The sequence below is a fragment of the Panthera uncia genome, chromosome D1 (genome assembly GCF_023721935.1).
Source record: "Panthera uncia isolate 11264 chromosome D1, Puncia_PCG_1.0, whole genome shotgun sequence".
Lineage (NCBI taxonomy): Eukaryota > Metazoa > Chordata > Mammalia > Carnivora > Felidae > Panthera > Panthera uncia.
In genome coordinates this window covers 5,723,757-5,738,548 of record NC_064808.1, presented here as the reverse complement: position 1 = coordinate 5,738,548, position 14,792 = coordinate 5,723,757, and the positions used below count along the sequence as shown (strand labels likewise).

The 14,792-nt window shown below is 53.3% G+C and overlaps 2 protein-coding genes across 7 annotated transcripts; one reads left to right on the top strand and one right to left on the bottom strand.

The window, feature by feature from the left end:
• Positions 1-4,630: 4,630 nt before the first annotated feature.
• On the top strand, positions 4,631-11,883 carry KAT5 (lysine acetyltransferase 5). Of its 4 annotated transcripts, XM_049616460.1 has the most exons (14): positions 4,631-4,788; positions 4,888-4,954; positions 5,275-5,343; positions 5,435-5,571; positions 5,864-6,019; positions 6,109-6,183; positions 6,289-6,363; positions 6,931-7,179; positions 7,263-7,352; positions 8,716-8,856; positions 8,936-9,029; positions 11,294-11,453; positions 11,577-11,658; positions 11,748-11,883. In XM_049616460.1, the coding sequence occupies exons 1-14, from the start codon at positions 4,777-4,779 to the stop codon at positions 11,880-11,882; spliced, it is 1,542 nt and encodes a 513-aa protein (XP_049472417.1). In that variant the 5' UTR covers positions 4,631-4,776; the 3' UTR covers position 11,883. The 4 variants fall into 4 exon arrangements, with proteins under 4 accessions (XP_049472417.1, XP_049472408.1, XP_049472423.1 ...); XM_049616451.1 differs by having other exon boundaries at positions 4,631-4,954; XM_049616476.1 differs by lacking the exon at positions 5,864-6,019 and having other exon boundaries at positions 4,696-4,788.
• Positions 9,393-13,731, bottom strand: RNASEH2C (ribonuclease H2 subunit C). 3 transcript variants are annotated; one of them, XM_049616650.1, is made up of 4 exons: positions 13,421-13,729; positions 13,039-13,232; positions 12,820-12,939; positions 9,393-10,017 (listed from the first exon to the last, which is right to left on the bottom strand). In XM_049616650.1, the coding sequence occupies exons 1-4, from the start codon at positions 13,590-13,592 to the stop codon at positions 9,994-9,996; spliced, it is 510 nt and encodes a 169-aa protein (XP_049472607.1). In that variant the 5' UTR covers positions 13,593-13,729; the 3' UTR covers positions 9,393-9,993. The 3 variants fall into 3 exon arrangements, with proteins under 3 accessions (XP_049472607.1, XP_049472591.1, XP_049472598.1); XM_049616634.1 differs by lacking the exon at positions 9,393-10,017 and adding an exon at positions 12,336-12,568 and having other exon boundaries at positions 13,421-13,731; XM_049616641.1 differs by lacking the exon at positions 9,393-10,017 and adding an exon at positions 12,387-12,512 and having other exon boundaries at positions 13,421-13,726.
• Positions 13,732-14,792: the final 1,061 nt, after the last annotated feature.

Genomic DNA, 14,792 nt, shown 5'->3' with positions numbered 1-14,792 from the left:
TGAGAGAGAAAGAGAGCACGGGTGGGGGGAGGGGAAGGGAGAGAGGGAGAGAGAGAATCCCAAGCAGGCTCTGCCCTGTCAGCACGGAGCCCAATGCGGTGCCTGAACCCCTGAATTGTGAGATCATTGACCCAAGTCAAAGTCAAGAGCTGAATGCTTAACCAAGTGAGCCACCCAGGTGCCTCAACCTAACAAAGATTTTTAAAAAATGTTTATTTTGAGAGGGGGAGAGGGGGAGAGAGAGGGAGGGAGACTCGCAAGCAGGCTCCGAGATGTCAATGCAGAGCCCACAACGGGACCCCATGTCCTGAACCATGAGATCATGACCTGGGCCGAAATCAAGAGCTGGACGCTTAACCAACTGAGCCACCTAGGCGCCCCAGTTATTAAGAACTTTCAAGATGGCAACAACCGAATGCTAAACTAAGTGTGGGACCCTCTTCAGCTCTGGGCCCTGTGTAACTGCACAGGTCACATCCCCATGAAATTGACCCTGCTTAGGATCCAGGAAAACACATTTCCTGAGAGATGCCAAGAAGGAATTCTTGCATGGAAACGCTAGGTGTGAAAGCAGAAGGATGGGGCCCAGTGACTACTGTAGGCTTCCTACTGCTTTAGAGGGAATCCCCTAGAGGGGACCTGGGTGGCTCAGTCAGTTAAGCCTCTGACTTCGGCTCAGGTCACGATCTCGTGGTTTGTGAGTTCGAGCCCCGCGTCGGGCTCTGTGCTGACGGCTCAGAGCCTGCTTCGGATTCTACGTCTCTCCATCTCTCGGCCCCTCCCCTGCTCATGCTCTGTGTCACTCTGTCTCTCAATAATAAATAAACGTTAAAAAAAAAATTTTTTTTTAAGGGAATCCCCTAGAGAACAAAGCCAACCCACTGGGTTGGTGGCCTGGAGAGATGGAATAAACCTGGGTGCCTGGTGGTGTCATCTATGAGCCACTGGGCCAAGCAGTCTTGGGGCTGCTCCACCTCCAAGGAGGTAAGATATTTGGCTTATTAAAGCAGTTTACTCTTGGTTTTCTGTTATTCACAACCGAGAGTATCCAACTAATGCACGTCCTAAAGAAATTTCCTTTCTCCTCCTTGCAGCACCCCCTGGTTCCCCTCCAGAGGCTATCTTCCTCACCAAATAAATACAAGCTCATAGTTTTTTATAATTTTCTTCCATTTTTATTTAAGCTTTTCTACCTTTTATTTTAAAATTTTTTTAAATGTTATTTATTTTTGAGAGAGAGAGAGAGAGAGAGAGAGAGAGAGAGAGAGTCAGAGCACGAGCGGGGGAGGGGCAGAGAGAGACAGAGAGGGAGACACAGAATCCAAAGCAAGCTCCAGGCTCTGAGCTGTCAGCACAGAGCCTGACGTGGGGCTCGAACTTGGGATTTCTCTCTCCCTCTCTCTCCCCCTCCCCAACTCATGCTGTCTCAGTCTCTCTCAAAATAAATAAACTTAAAATTTTTTAAAAAGAATCAATGTTTTTATTTCTTTTTTCCTTTGTCCATTTGTTTTGTTTCTTAAACTCCACGGGTGAAATCGTACGGCTATTTGTCTTTCTCTGACTTATTTCACTTAGCATCACACTCTAGCTCTATCTGTGTTGTTGCAAATAGCAAGCTTTCATTCTTTTTCATGGCTAAGTAATATTCCATTGCGTGTTTGCACCCCATCTTCTTTATTCATTCATTTATCTCTTCATTCGGGTCTCAGGTCACGTGTCATCTCTTGCAGTGGCCGTCCTGGCTGCCTCAACGGCCATTTCTTCCTCTCCCTGCTGGCCACAGGCATTGGCTGAGGCAGAGACACGTGCCCCATAACGGTTCACTCTGAGGGAATCCCACGGCCGGGGAAGACATTTTTCTCCTTGGACATGGCCTGGGACACATGTAGGTCCTAGAGCTGGGGGCAGCTGTCCTGTGATCACGAGAAGAGCCCACCCTAATGTAGGAGGAAGGTAACCACGAGGAGGCTGGAGTGGAAAGACAGAAACTTCGTTGTTGGTGATATGTCGAGTTCTCAGACGAAGCCATCCTGAAGCCCTGCGTGCCTTTGGGGCCACGCGGACCAAGAAAAAAGGCACTGCGTGACTCTGGGGCCTAGCAATCTTGACTGACAGCTCTTTAGAGAGGTCCGCACTGACCGGCACCTCACTCCCCACCGGATCACAGTTTTATCATCGACACTGCACTTACCACTACCCAAGGGGATTATTTTTGTTTTCTTTTGCTAACTGTTCATGTCCAACCCACTAGAATAGGGGCCTCATCTGTTTTCATTCAAGTTGCTCCTGCAGGCTGCGGCACACAGGTGGTGCTCAATTAATGTTGTTGAATGCCCGATGCCCTGTTCGCCAACTGTTTCTTTTCTCCTTTTTTCTTTGCTGTTGCCGTCCTCACTTCCCGGAATGTCCCCCAAGTCCCTTCTCTTGCTAACACTTGCTCATCCTCTAAACTGTAGGTCAAACATCAGATGCTCTGAGATCCCTCCCTGGATCTGTCTCCTCTGAGCTTAGGTTTCCTTCCCATCTTACGAGACTAATCACTCTCTGCAGTAAATGTCAGTCTGCATCTCTGGCTCCCTGGAGAAATCATGTGCTTAATCCATTTGACAGGTTTTAATGGAAGGCCTCCTGTAAGCCAGGCACTATTCTAGAAGCTAGGAGCATAGCGCTGGACAAAACAATACAAATACTGTGTTCATGGATCCTACATTCTAGTGAGGGAAAGACAGTACTGAGTAAATAAGGAAAATATATGGCTCAATGGCTGGTGAAAATTCTATGCAGGACAATGAAGTAAGGAGCGGGGAGATGAGGTGGGTGGGGGATGGGCAGGCCTAACTGAGGAGGTCAGAGGTGGCCTCACTGGGAAGGTGACATGTGAGCAAAGGCTTGAATGAGGTGAGGACTAAGCCAAGTGGATAAAAGGAGAGAAAGTGTTGCAGGAAAGAAACAGCAAAGGACCAGAGAAAGGAACTTCCTATGTCCTGGAAACACAGGGAGGCCCGTGTGGGTAGAATGTAGTGAGTCGCAGAGGAGAATGGAGAGAGAAGCGGCAGATGGTAATGGGACTGGATTTATACAGGGACTTGGGGTTTTACTCTGAGTAAATGACGAACCACTGGTGGATTCTGATCATCACGGTGACACGGTGTGAGTTGTATTTTCGAACGATCCCTCTCGTTCCTGGGTATGAGGCTTCTGCAACAGTTCTGGGAGGCGATGGCGGTAGCTCGCCCCAGGCTGGCAGTGGTGAAGGCAGAGAGAAGTGGTACAGCCTCAAGTATTTGCTGGTGGACTGAATGTGAGAGAAGTCAAGTCCGATGACTTCAAGGTTCTTGGGCTGAGAAGCCGGATGGATAAAATTTTCACTGACAGGGACAAGAAAGAGAGTGGGAGGAGACCGTTAGGACGAAGACCAGGAGTTTGTTTTTGGATATGACCCCTAGACATCCAGGCAGAGATGCTGAACGGGCAGCGAGAGCGGAGTTGGGGAAGAGGTCTAAGCTGAAGATACAAGTTTGAGAAACCTCAGCATGTGAATGTTATGTAAAGCCACGAAGTCCAGGACTGAACCTGGGGCCTGTGAACATTTAACAGTCACGGACAGGAAGAGGAACTAGCAGAGGAGATAAGCGGCAGCCACGGAAGTTGGATGGGAACCAGGAGGGTCTGGTATCCTGGAAACAAGGGAAAGAGTGTTTCAAGGACTGGAGAATGACCAACCGTGCCAAATACCATTCACGAGAGGACCAAGAAGCAGCCATGGGATTACCATGGGGGTCACGGGTGACTTTGACAAGGCGGCAGGGACTGAAACTCTGCTGTGATCCATAGCTGGCCCTGGATAAACATTTTTTTTGTTTATTTATTTTTTTAGAGAGAGAACGCACATGCAAGTGGGGGAGGAGCAGAGAAAGAAGGGGAGAGAGAGAGAATCCCAAGCAGGCTCCACACTGTCAGCACAGAGATGGAACCCACGAACCCATGAGATTATGCCCTGAGCTGAAATCAGGAGTCAGATGCTTAACCGACTGAGCCACCCAGACGCCCCAATTTTAAATACATTTTTTATCTATACCTCTCTTTTTCCTCCCAATCCTCAAGACTGTAAGCTCCATGAGGTCGGTTTCTTTCACACATTCGCTAACGTATTACAGGCTCCTAGAGTAGTGCCCAGGATGCTACGGGATCACTAAATATCTGTTGATTCTATGAATGATTAATACATTACATTTAAAATTAGAAAACTAATATACAAAAGCATATGCCTACAAATCTGAATCCCCATCTCTAAGGAAGTACGTCCACAAGCGGCCAGGCACTGAGGTCCCTTAGCGGTCCCGCCCACTTCTCCAGCCTCCCAATCCCCCAGACCCGCCCCCGGCGCCCAGCAGGCTGTGTCCCTGCCGGCGACGCCTCCCGCTGCCACGAGGAGACGCTCGAGCCCGGGCGTCCTGGAAGCACAAACCTAGTCCCACGTGACCCGCGCCGTAACCACGTGATCGGCGTCGCACCCGGTGGGCGTCACGTGACGGACTCAGCTTTCCTCCAATCGTTGTGCGCCTTTCGGGGATTCCACCTAGGACCCAGGCCTTCATTTAAAACACCCCACTCTCCCGCCAGCCAAACGGGACGCCTGCCTGCTTTCAGCTGGATAGCGGTGTCTCTTAAATGTCTTCTTCTAAAGCGGCTTCAGGAGGCGCGGGCCTACAGCGCGATCAGTCCCGGAAGTGACGTCTCCCAGAGGGGCCGGAAGTGGCAGTGGAGGGAGGGAAGATGGCGGAGGTGGTGAGTCCGGTGCCCGGGGCGGGGCGGAGGGAGCCAGGGGAGGTGGGTAGAACCCGAGGCCCCCCAGTAGCCGACCCTGGCGCCGCGCTGTCTCCCCAGGGGGAGATAATCGAGGGCTGCCGCCTGCCCGTGCTTCGGCGGAACCAGGACAACGAAGATGAGTGGCGTGAGTGACGTCGGGGGGCGGGGCTAAGGAACCTGAGGGCGAGGGGCGGGAGGGAGTCAACCGAACCCTCGGGAGGGGGTGGGGCCTCTGTAATCCTGGGGCGGGCGGGGCGCAGATACCCAGGAGGGGCGTGGCTCTCAGCCGCTCGGAGACGGACAGGGCGGGGCGTGGAGAGGGGGCGGCACTTGGTGACTAAAAAGGGGTTTGGGCGAAGGCTTCCAAGTGCTGGGGATCCAGTCTGGGGGTGGAGATCAGGTCTTAGGAGGGTGGATCCTCATCGCCTGGCTCGTCTAAGGCTCCTACCTGTGCTGTTCCCACAGCCTTGGCCGAGATCCTGAGTGTGAAGGACATCAGTGGCCGCAAGCTTTTCTACGTTCATTATATTGACTGTGAGTTCTAGGTTGGGGTGAGGTAGGGCTGCAGGGTGGGGTTGGGAGGCAGCCTCTGGCATTCCTTCCTGAGCCATCCCCACTGCTACAGTCAACAAACGCCTGGATGAATGGGTGACCCACGAGCGGCTGGACCTAAAGAAGATCCAGTTCCCCAAGAAAGAGGCCAAGACCCCCACCAAGAACGGACTTCCTGGGTCCCGCCCCGGCTCTCCAGAGAGAGAGGTGGTGAGTAGGTCCCGTGCTTCACCTTTTTTCTCCTGCCTCCTACTTTTCTCATCTCTTGGCCTCAGGGGCTCCTGGATGGGTAGGAGTGCACACCCTTCCACTCTGGCTTCAGCTTGCAAAGGATGGGGGGGCCAAATTGCAGATGTAGCTTCCAGAGTCCAGTAGCTATTCCTATGTCCTTGAGAGGGCAGAGGGTGGGGTTTGATCACTCCACGCTGAGGGGCCCCTACTCCCCTTCCCCATCCCACAACCATCCCCACCCCAGAGGAAGACCCTGGACCTATCTCTACAGCCGGCCTCCGCCCAGGCCAGCGGGAAGACCTTGCCAATCCCGGTCCAGATCACACTCCGCTTCAACCTGCCCAAGGAGCGGGAGGCCATTCCCGGTGGCGAGCCTGACCAGCCGCTCTCCTCCAGCTCCTGCCTGCAGCCCAACCACCGCTCAACGGTACCCTCAGCAATTCCAGGGACCTTGCTTTCCTCTTAGGTCCCACCTTCTCTACCTTCTGACCCACCTTTCTTGGTTTCTCTCTGCAGAAACGGAAGGTGGAGGTGGTTTCACCAGCAACTCCAGTGCCCAGCGAGACAGCGCCAGCCTCAGTTTTTCCTCAGGTAAGTTCCCCAAACCTTTGTTTTCTTTTTCGCTTCTCCCCTCTGGCGGCCTCTTTCAAGCTCATCTCACAGCCACCTTTTCCGTTCCTACAATTTCACCTGCAGAATGGATCCGCCCGTAGGGCAGTGGCAGCTCAGCCAGGACGGAAGCGAAAATCAAATTGCTTGGGCACTGATGAGGTAGGTCTGGGGAAGAGGAAAGCTGGGTGAAAAGGAGGGGACACAGGCAGGGTGGAGAGTTCAGTGATTGGCTTAAAAATAAATAAGAGGTTGGGGCGCCTGGGGGGCACAGTCGCTTGAGCGTCTGACTTCTGCTCAGGTCATGGTCTCCCAGTGAGTTCAAGCCCGCCTCGGGCTCTATGCTGACAGTTCAGAGTCTGGATCCTGCTTTGGATTCTGTGTCTCCTCTCTGTGCCCCTCCCGTGCTCATGCTCTGTCTTTGTCTGTCTCTGGATAATAAATAAATGTTAAAAAAAAATTTTTTTAGTGAATAAATAAGAGGTTGTAGGCAGTGAAGGATCTAGGTAGGGTTATGAGCCAGGCAGAGCTGGTCCAGATCAGTCACTGGATGATCTTTTTCAAACTACAATTGAAAACTTTCCTAGTTGCCTTTTCTTTTCCTGGAAAGTGCTGAATATAGTACCACGCTACCCCATAGGGTTGTTGTTAGGCTTGAACAAGGAAAGCTATGGAAGGGTTACGCGAGCTGTGTCCTGTAACCTGGTGTTCTCCACTGGCCCTGGGCAGGACTCCCAGGACAGCTCAGATGGAATACCGTCGGCTCCACGCATGACTGGCAGCTTGGTGTCTGACCGCAGCCACGACGACATCGTTACCCGGATGAAGAACATCGAGTGCATCGAGCTGGGCCGGCACCGCCTGAAGCCGTGGTACTTCTCCCCGTACCCACAGGAGCTGACCACATTGCCCGTCCTCTACCTCTGCGAGTTCTGCCTCAAATACGGCCGTAGCCTGAAGTGTCTGCAGCGTCACTTGGTATGAGGGGTCCCAGGAGGCTGCCTGCCTGCTGCCCTCCACCCTGCCCCTGCCCCTGCCCCTGATCCTCCTGTCTTCCTCAGACCAAGTGTGACCTGCGACATCCTCCGGGCAATGAGATTTACCGCAAGGGCACCATCTCTTTCTTTGAGATTGATGGACGTAAGAACAAGGTCTGTGGCTCAGGGGCAGTGGGGAGCCATTGGCACTGGTGGTGTAGCGGGGAGTTAAATGAGCAGCTTCCTCCTGCTCAGGAACACACTGAGCAGTCTGATCAGCAGATTAGTTTATCCCATTTTTATGGAGTTCCTGCCGTAGGGCGGGTGTGGGGAGGTATAAAGATGACCAGTAACTAGACAAAGGCTCTAAGTGTTCACAGTCTGGAAAAAACAGATTTGCCAGTATCTTCAGATTCCAGGGATAAGTGTCATGAAACAAAGGGCGGGGGGGGGGGGGCGCTCAGGACCCAGAGGAGATGGCCAGCGGAACTTCACAGAGGAGGTCATCTTTGATCCTTGACACAAGGGTAAGGTGGGAGGTGGGTAAGGGAGTCACAAGCAGTAGGGTCCTGAAGGGTAGGCCTGGACGTACAGGTGGTGTGAGGGCTCAAGACCATTTGGGCTGAAAGGCAGAGAGCATGAGGCAAGGTTGTTGTAAGAAGCAGAGCTCAGGTGGTGAGAATAAGGTCAGTTGGGGGAGGAGTAGGGGTCGCTGCAGGTTTGGGCTTCAAACCTGCCTCAGTCTGTGGCTGCGGGAAGGAAGGAGTAATCTGGAGGGACCGTTAGGACTGTGAGGTCATTCCCAGGGCAGAGAGGGCAGTGAGGGAGAAGCATCTTGAAGGGCAGGTGAGAGCTCTGGCTTGGGTGCTGGGGAAGCTTGCAGGAAAGAGGCTTTAGCCGCTGTTCTTTGTGGTTAAATGTGGATTTAGGCCTCCAGATGGCAGTGCCCAGCAGGTGGTTAAAAAGCCACGTCTGGTATGCAGGAGAAAAACGTGTATAGAGGTAAAGCAGCAAGATTAATCATTTTGCTGGGCAACCCCGAAGGCTGTTCCCTTTCAGTTTCAGAACACCTAATCTCCATTGTAGGATAGGAGGTCAGCCTCCAGTAGGTGTGACTGCGGGCCAGAGAGTGTTGTGGTTTTGGACAGGTAGATTCTTAGGACCATCACCGGGGTAGAGCTGCTCATAAGCCGTGGCAGTCTGCCTTCCTGGAAACACGCTGCAATTTGTTGACCTTTGTCAACTACGGCAGAGGGCAGTGGAAGCCCCCTGGGCGAGACTTAGGTGGAGGTATGGGGCCCGGGGGTAAGCCCGCCCAGCCCACCAGCAAGGCAGGTGGTCAGGCACCATCGTGGAGCTGGTATATGGGCTCAGCACTGAGAAGTTGCTCTGCCTTAGTGGCAGGGACAGCCTGACCGATTGAATGGATCAGACCCCAGGGAGGGAGGCTCATCACCTATCAGCCTCGGGTAAAGAAACTAAGTGACTACATTTAAGACTGGGTGCCCAGAATGGTGACAGGCCTTTTCCTTTGCAGAGTTATTCCCAGAACCTGTGTCTCCTGGCCAAGTGTTTTCTCGACCATAAGACATTGTACTATGACACAGATCCCTTCCTCTTCTATGTCATGACGGAGTATGACTGTAAGGGCTTCCACATCGTGGGCTACTTCTCCAAGGTGAGCGCTCACCTGGATCCTCTCTCGGCCCTGCCCTGAGCTGTGTCCCCCTCCTCACTCACCCACCCCTGCTTTCTAGGAAAAGGAATCCACGGAAGACTACAACGTGGCCTGCATCCTGACCCTGCCTCCCTACCAGCGCCGGGGCTACGGCAAGCTGCTGATCGAGTTCAGTGAGTACCTGTGCCCTCGGCCGGGGGCTGGGGTTGGGTACTGGCGGGCCCGGCACCAGTGCCCCTGTTGTGCCTCCCTCTTAGACATGCCAGGCTACTGTCAGCCCTGCTGTGCAGCCCCATCACCAGGGGAGCTGGCCAGAAAGAAAGATGAGACCCTCCTGAGGTTCTCTTCCATTCTCAGTGTGACTGCCCTGCTCGTTTGTTAGGTTCTCAGCCCCTCACTCCTCCTTGGCTAAGGTTCTAAGCACCACCCAACTTTCCCCAAATCTGACTCATAGGCTCCTGCCGAGGGCCATGGGCAGAGGCCAGGTGAGCCACTGTTGTTTATCTGTCTGGTTCTGTGCCGTCATACAAGTTCCTAGGTGAGGACCGGTGCCTCCGTTTCCCTAGTTGTTGCCTGAGCCTTGCAGACAGATGATCAGAATGTCATCAAACATCAAAATGGTGTTAACTCAGCAAATTTTTGTGTGGATTTGGCCTCTGCTTCTTGGATTCAGGCAGATCAGTCTCTTTAAAGCCCAGAAGGGACTCTGTCCCTCGTAATACATGAACTCTTCCCTGTTCCTCCAGCTGCAAGGCCCCCTTCTGCTTCCCAGTATCTTATCTCCACTCCATTCAACTCTCTACTCACTGAATCCTTGGGATAACCAAGCTCTGACCTGGGAGACAGGAGGGAGCATTAGCTGTTTGGTGAAGACACAGAGGCTTGACTTAATCCAGGTCGTGGTCCATTTGAGGAATTTTATTAGTAGAATGATGCTGGACGGTGGCACATCCCCAGGAAGCCCTCTGTCTGGTAGAGCAGGCAGATACTTAAAATGCATCTAAGCTTGGGAGCTCAGACCTCAGTGGAGACAGGTTATGGTCAAGGTCACCAAGATGTGCTCAGTTCTCCCCAGCAGGAGCAGACCGGTGCACCACAAGCACCCATTCCAGGCAGTTCTTGAGGACAGGTGGAAATTCACTGGGGAGGGGCCAGGAGTTCCTGCAGCCAAGGAGGTGGTGAGTGTGGCCTCCAGTTGATCAGGACTCCACATGCACTGGTGGGCCCAGCAAAGTTGAGTAGAAACCTGGATTCGGCCCTGTTCCCTTCTTTTGCTGCCTTTCTCTAAAGAACCGGCCTCTCTGTCCTTCCCTCCACCAGGCTGCTGGTGGAAGTCACAGGAGATTGGACAAGAGGGTAAGACTGGCAGATAAAGATAGGGAGGAGTGGGGCAGAAAGGGCCATGGCCCAACATAGTTGATGACTGAGGGCGAAGGGCTTTTACAAGTAATGGGGACGCCCCAGACCCTGAGGAAGAAAGAGAATGAAGACTCTGCCAGGAGACCTGAAGCCACACAGGCTTTTGCAGCAGCTGAGGGGCTCGCTGGAAACTGTCTGCCAGTGCCCAGTAGTCAGCAGGGTAGAGGAGGACAGAGCAGTCAGAGGGGGGAGGGGAGGAGGGAGTCCCTGGAGAGATCAGGTAACCTGCTGAAGAATGACCTGACCTGGGGGGTGCATTGGCGCTGCTCTCCTTGCTTTACCTCCTTTCTTTTTTTTTTAATGTTTATTTTTGAGAGAGAGAGAGAGAGAGAACACGCGTGTGCGCCACGTGCCGTGCACACACTGGGGAGGGGCAGAGAGAGGGAAGGAAGATCCAAAGCAGGTTCCATCCTGACGGGAGAGTGTTTGATATGGGGCTCAGACCGGCAAACCGCGAGATCATGACCCAACCCGAAGTCAGACGTTCAACCAACCAAGCCACCCAGGCACCTCTCTCCTTGCTTCGTGTCAGCACCTAGCTAGGCCTAACCTGGTCCTGGAGCACTGATGGCCCTCAGGTAGCAACTAGGGGGACTGATTTGACTATAAATCCAAGGACCCTCAGGCCTAGACGAGAGGCGGGCCTCTCACATACCCCAGCAGAGAGAGTCTGGAATGATGAAAATCAGAGGCACTTTCTTTTCCTAAGACATTTTCTCTGCATTCCCCGCCCCCTGCTCTGCCTATAAGCCCTCACTGGCTCCTGAGTATCCCTCCTAGTTGACTGTGGCTTCTACCCTAGGTCCCGCCACAGCAGAGTGTCAAGAGTGAATGCTCATTAGTTCTTTACGGGGAAACTGAGACACCACAGACAAGCCCCTTATGCCAGGTCACAGAACGACCACCTGGCAGGGCCAAGATGGGGCCCCGGCAGTCTACTTCCATAACCCACGCTCTGAAACACTGGCTGCACAAAGCTGTGACCGCTTACCCACCCCTTCCTGCTCTGTTGCCGTAGGCTATGAACTCTCCAAAGTGGAAGGGAAAACAGGGACCCCTGAGAAGCCCCTCTCAGACCTTGGCCTCCTATCCTACCGGAGCTACTGGTCCCAGACCATCCTGGAGATCCTGATGGGGCTGAAGTCAGAGAGTGGGGAGAGGCCGCAGATCACCATCAAGTGAGCCTGGCCCTACCTACCCCCGGGGGTGCATGGCACGCCCTGTCCTCACTCTTGGGGTTCCTGGGAGGCTTGGGGCAGAGACGAAGGTCCCCAGAGAACCTGATCTTTGCCCTCCCACAGCGAGATCAGTGAAATCACCAGCATCAAGAAGGAGGATGTCATCTCCACTCTACAGTACCTCAACCTCATCAATTACTACAAGGTAGGGGCTGGCAGGGGGAGACAGGTTTGTGTAGGGCTGCAGAGCACGTGCCCCACGTGGGCTGACCCCACCCCCCATCTCCCCTCCAGGGCCAGTATATCCTCACGCTGTCGGAGGACATCGTCGATGGGCATGAACGAGCTATGCTCAAGCGTCTCCTTAGGATCGACTCCAAGTGTCTGCACTTCACTCCCAAGGACTGGAGCAAGAGGGGAAAGTGGTGACCAGGCACTGTCCACAGCAGTGGCAACAAAAGCACGCGGGGCTGATAGCACATCCCACCCCTTCCAGGGTCCCCAGGAGGCATACCAAGGGAGGTGGGGCTGAGGACAGCTCCATAAAGAGAGGACGGGCCTCATAGGGCCTGGGCCGGCTGGGGCCCAGCACCAAGGCAAGCTCGGGGCTCAGGTCAACTCCAAGGTCAGCTGACCGCAGGCCTGGGCCTGCTAGGAACCGGGGACCGGAGGGAGCCAGGCAGCTGTGTACAGTGACATGGGGGGGTGGGTGCACTCTGTACAGAGGACTAGTGGCTGTAAAAATTCCTTTTGTAAAGTAGGAGTTGGGGGGAGGGTGGGTACTGGCTGCAAAATTCTGGCCTTTCTTGCCCTCACTGCTCCTTGGCAATAAATTGTTTCTATAGGCCAGAGCCACGAAAGTTTCTTGTGGGAGAAAGGGCAGTGCCAGCTCAGGGGCTCCAAGGTGCCCACAAACTCACAGGTGCTGTGAAAAGCTCATTTATTTGGGGTGATGGAATCAGCGGCTCCAAAGTGAAGAGCTGGTTTACTGGGGTGAAGGGACCAGTGGCTTTCAATTTCAGGTTCCGGTTCTCAGTCCTCAGGCACCTGTGCGTGAATCTGCAACAGGAGTCACCTCTACCACTGGATTTTTGACATGTGACTGGGCGGCCCACCTACTCTGGGAGGGACCCAGCTACTCAGAATGACAGCCCCTTCTAGACAGGTCAGGTTAGGTGGGGAAGCCACGCTGCCCCTGATCAGTCCAGTCCTCCATTCAGACCCAGGCTCCACCTGTCCCATTGTGCTCCCCCGCCCCGAAGCCCCAAATCCACTGCGGGGGCAAGGTTCTGGAAAACCTAGGCAATAAGCTTGAAGTCAGAGAGGAACGGACGGGGCCTGGAAGAGGGCACATCCATCTACTCACCGCGGCAGCGAGACTGGGCCAGGTTAGGGCCCCGCGCACTTTGGCATCCGGACCGGGGATGGTCTCCAGGCCCCACAGCGTGAAGCCACTGAAACTAGCGGTGGCTCCAATGAAGCGGTCCTGGGGAGGGAGCTCGGCTGAACATTGGGGCCACCGATCCCGCCCGCAGCCCCCCTCCAGCCCTATCCCCCCCCCCCACCGACCCGTCCCCCTGCTCACAAAGTCCCGCTCCAGCGGCTCTGGGGGTTCCACCAGCTCCTGCTGCTCTTGCTCGTTGTCATTCGACGAACCCTCCGAGGAGCCCTTCCCCACCAACACCTCTCCCTTTTCTTCCATCACGTAGCCCACGAGGCCGGGCGGCACCACCACCTCCTCGCCGCGTAGTTTGCGGCCCCGAAACGACACTTCCAGTCCTGTAGGAGACAGGCGCGGGGCCTCAGTGAGGGCCTGATTCAGGCCTAGTGGGGCAGCCTCCCTGGGGCCCTCCCGCCATCGCCAGTGGACCACGATCCCCAGGAACCCTTGAGCCGCTCCTCGCCGAGAAGAGAGGGGCGCGGGCGCGGGGGCTGCCGGGAGCTGTAGTCCGGTCGTGAGTGCTCACCGTCGGGACCCTGGCGGATGGCTGGGGTGAAGAAGCGCCCCACGGGGGCAGGCCGGCTAACCAGAACCTCGCAGGGCAGAAGGTGCAACGTGGCGGGAGGTGAGTCGCGCAGCGTGCCGGGGCGCAAGTGGATTCGGCATTTCTCGACGGCCGCTTCGTCGCCGCTCTCCATCCTCGGCCGCGATTCTGCCACTCGCTGGCTAAGGCCAAAGCTGGCGCGTAAAGCACGCGGAGCCTGTCGGGAGGCCGGAGACGGTCAGCGCAGAGCCTCCTGGGAGGCGTAGTCCTTCCTTGAGGCTCCTCTGCGAGCCCTGTGTCTCTGTGTTAAAGTCCCAGCCATTTTTTCTTGAAAATGTTTTTCAGTGGTACGTTATTGTTGCAAAAAATGAAAACTATTTCGAAGAGTATTCTTTTCATGTCATCGGTAAGAAGAGTTGTTTGTTTTACTGGGGACATCAGCCTTCCTCAAATGTGTTGAAGATGTTTTAATCTGAGTTTGTGGTTTGTTTTCCCAACTGTGACATGTTTTTGGTTTTTTTTTTTTTGTAAATTTATCAACCTTTTCCTCTTATGTCTTTTTTGTGTTCGCAATATTTGTTTTTTTAGTTTCCTAACTCTTCCGTAATGTTTATTTGTTCAGATGCCCAACTTAGATATGTTTTGACGTTATTTCATACCACAAGTATGTGCAAAACTGGTAATTAAGGTTAAAACTGCAGTTAATGTATAGATTTGAGAAAGTGAAACACACCTCCAGACACCCAGGTGTTGGCGGTGGTATTCTGTTAAACATGAACAATTTCACAGAACGTCAGCATTAAACAAAGTTATTCTGTGATGTGAGGGATCAAGGTAAAAACAAGATCACTCTATAATCACGTGAACACCAAAAAAGATAGGAACATTGTCCAAACCACAAAAATGATGAAACATCCTTCCATCTTGGGTAATGTAAGCGACCTTTACCAATTACAGTTTTAGCCTTTGTCTGGGTAAGATTTGTTAACATACCCCATCTTCGAAATACTACTTCCTGACAACTCCAGTACAAAGAACTCTCACTTTCTTAAACCCTTCCCAAGTCACCTAGCACAAGCCCAAATCCTATAAATCCTTCCTAAACACCCTTTAACTGAGATGCCCAATAGCACAAAAGTAATAAACCCATTTGTGCAACTATAGATGTGCTCTTGGTGTCTTTGGCTGGAGGGTATTGGTAAATTAGAGAGTCTTTCTTTAGTTTTCTATCAAGCATAAGATACATAATACCATTTATTCATGTCTCCTTTTACATCTGTGCAATTGTGAAGTTTGTTGATATATTCACTTTTTTTTAAGTTTATTTATTTATTTGGAGAGAGAACAAAGCAGA